This window comes from Aptenodytes forsteri, unplaced genomic scaffold (genome assembly GCF_000699145.1).
Source record: "Aptenodytes forsteri isolate BGI_AS27 unplaced genomic scaffold, ASM69914v1 Scaffold94, whole genome shotgun sequence".
Taxonomy (NCBI): Eukaryota; Metazoa; Chordata; class Aves; order Sphenisciformes; family Spheniscidae; genus Aptenodytes; species Aptenodytes forsteri.
The window spans coordinates 6,446,549-6,449,927 of NW_008795017.1; the positions used below are offsets into that span (position 1 = coordinate 6,446,549).

General features: G+C 34.2%; 1 protein-coding gene across 1 annotated transcript in view; it reads right to left on the bottom strand.

Annotated features, from left to right (window-relative positions):
• Nucleotides 1–3,292: 3,292 nt before the first annotated feature.
• The window catches only part of SOX11 (SRY-box 11), a 4,339-nt gene continuing 4,252 nt past the window's right edge, over nt 3,293–3,379 (bottom strand). The window contains exon 3 of the mRNA XM_009275625.1: nt 3,293–3,327. Coding sequence (XP_009273900.1) covers nt 3,293–3,327 — 35 coding nt within the window. The remainder of the gene's footprint in view (nt 3,328–3,379) is intronic.

Sequence of the window (3,379 nt, forward strand, 5' to 3'; positions counted from 1 at the left end):
ACAAATTGTATATGAACTAACAATGGCATATAACTCTTCTCCCTGGCTTCGCCAGGAGTTGAGGCAAGTTGGTTTTGGAGATAAGCAGGACGATGGAAACAAAAACAAATTGTGACAATGGGAGTTCCTGGATTAATCATTATTATTTGATCAAATTTCTTCAAGCGGTAAATCGGCGTCTTGATTTTCTTGGAAGTGGGAATTATCAAAATCTAAAGCCCTAATTAATAACATATAATTCTAAATCAAACCTGTTTCTGAGTATTCGCAAGTCTTAGAAGTTTGGCGCCCTTGCGCTTTTTCATCCTGCAAGATTGCACTTCACAGAAAATCCAGATGTTGTAGCTAACCACAAAAGAAGAAATTTGATTAATTAATAAGGATTGAAACCTCCATTCTCACACTTCCAGGTTGTTGTTCATCATTGAAAACCATTCACCCCTTTTTATCCATATTGCTTTAGGGGTTTCCTTGTATCTACAGAAGTCATTCCTTTGAAATTGCTGTCAATCACAATTTTCTAAGAGTTTTTAAAATATTCCTATCTTTGCACTGGCATAAGTATTGGGTTTTCTAAGAGAATCTCAACCCAAAGAAGGTATTACTTTTATACATGAAATATTACGAACTTTTGTTTCCCTTTTTGTAAGTCATTCTACACTTTCTGCACATTTGTGCTTTATATTGAATATAAAAATAGGTCTTTAAAACTCTATTTACTTTAAACTCACTAAAAAACTACTTGCTTGTGAAATTCTCTTACAAATTCACTGCATCCATGTAGAGAAGATAAAACTAATTAGGCAGTTAATTGGTATAGGTAGTGTGCAAAAAAATTAAGAAAAAACAAAAACAATCACAGCCTTCGATGTGGGTGAGGGGAAAGGAAATAAATCAAAGGAATACAACTGTATAGTAGGGGAAATGTAAGGCAACTCATTGTATTAAGTTTTTGTTGTTTTTTTCCTGGCCACGCTTACAAATGAAGGTTAGGAGGAACTAAGACACCTATCCTGCCAGCAGCCCTTGAGGCAAAAACTCCCATTAAGCTCAATGAGAATTTTTTTTTTTTAACCAGTGCAGGTTTAAGGCCTTACTAGGCAACAATTGTGAAGATGTAAAAAGGAACTTCATGAACTGTGTTGAATATTAAACACCTAAAAATTATATGGCCCTGACTTTGACCCCACACCAGATTTACCTTGGTGTAACAACAGAGTTGCACTTTCCTCAAACAGGCATGAGTGAAGGATCAGACTGCACGCATGCAAATCACATTCAATAGACTTGAAGAAGTTTCATCTGAACTTCAGTTCAGACAGTGAATGCCTAAAGAGCATGTAGCACTTAAAGGATGCTTGGAATGAGTCTTTCTACCACATTTGTAAAAGACTGCACTTAAAGGAAGAAAATATTTCTTAGTTGTGGTTCTTTTAAAAGGAAGAGAGGAAAAACATAATAAAAACAACAAAAGGGGAAAATGGTAAGTTTACAAAAAAAGTTCACTTTAAAATTAAAAAGAATCATCATGTTTGATTAGGTTTTACATTGAGTTGACATCCTCAGTGTTACCAAGTAAATTGTCTTTCCACATAAAAAAGCTCATTTTTCTCCCTTCTATCACTGAGTCCTATTACACTTAGAGTAGTATTGTACAGAGACAAACGCAAAGAATGTGGAAAAAAAGGCCACAGGAGATACTAAGCCTGCAACAGGACTGCTCTAGCAGGTCAACAAGGATTCCTATGCACACTAAAAAATAAAAGGAAAGAGAAACAGAAGGTATGACTATTATTACATGTGACAAAAGCAAAAAATATGAGAGTAGCTTAGCAGATGCTATTTCTCATGATTAGAAGATTGTTTTCTACTCTCACTGAGATCAGCAGGAGCTTAGGCATTCAACAGCATCAAACTTCAGCCCTAAGTGTAGTGGCTTAAACAGAACACTACCTAATTTTTCCTTGAGCAGTATGCAACAATAAACTCTGAAATAAAAGAAACTCTGCTGTCTGGACAAAAATTGTCTCCCTGCACCATATACCTTCACTCAAAATATTCCTCTGATATAGTATTGTATAATTCCCATCTAGAAAAAAGAAAAGATATACTTCTGAGTGGGTATTATATTCTTTGACTAAAGTAGACCTGTTGCTCTTTTAAAATATGCCTGACTGCTCTGTACTTGGATCCTTTAAATCAGTTATCCTTGACTAATATTTTAAATGGTAATTTTAAAAACATCTTCCAGAAATATACGCAAGTCAAAACTTTCGTAGGCTGAGACACAGACCTTATTACAATGCAAACTAAATGCAGCCCATATTTGACCATAATCGTTCATAACTCATTGAACATCTGTAAAGCACAAATGTTTAATGACACTGCCTATTATCACTTTAATAAACAAGGATGCATATCAGAAGAAAGGGACTGGAAGAACAAGTCCACGTACTCTCATGATAGCTTGAAGAATTACTAAGAGAATTTTGGCTCAGTTTTAAGATTTAGAACCTGATCAACTTACTCCATCACCCTAGCCCAAAAATGGATTTTCGATAGCAGGATAGTGAACGGCTAGGCTAGAGCACTTCAGTGTATCTATTTTCTTTCACTCTTTTGCCTTAGAAGAGATAAATGTCATTTGTTTTCAATCTGATTTCTAAGTTATTACATGGAGAACACACTAATCATTTGAGACCAAAAACTGAAAATTCAAGAAACTCTGTTTTATTGAGGACTATCCATTGCCAAGGATATCTTGTATATTGTAATTAAGTTTGTTTTAAAACACAGTTTCTCATAAAGAATTATCACAATGCAAGACATAAATTTGAGTTCCCAGATATGCTATATCTCTTTTCTGATAGCAAAGATTTAGGCCAAACAACTTTTATTTAGAATCATGAGTGTTTTATTATTATTATTATTATTAGAAAGAGATCAGATTATATTAATCATTTTACTACCAGTTTAACTAACCTAAAGTAAGATATCTCACCACTTAAATGCCTAAGAGTTGTCTTTGATTAAACATAACATGCATGCAGGTTTTAATGTTATGTTTTATTATGCCTTACAAATGTGTATGCAGGATTTTCATTTCAGCAAGTCTGAAAGCCTGTAGCAGTGGTTGCCACCAAAATACCAGCACAGTGAATTGTCCCTGTAAACAGCTGGATCATTAATTAGTGGAGAAAAAAAAAATAATTTACCAATGCCTATCAAATAAAAAGTAAACTTCTTGAGAAACAAACTTCCACCTTGTGAGTCTGTTTATTGCCATCAGCAGTTATTTCAGAGCGCGCAACCGAAATCTGATGGCTCCTAAGGTTAAAAAAAAACCAAAAAAACCCCAAAAACCAAAACCAAAAAAAAA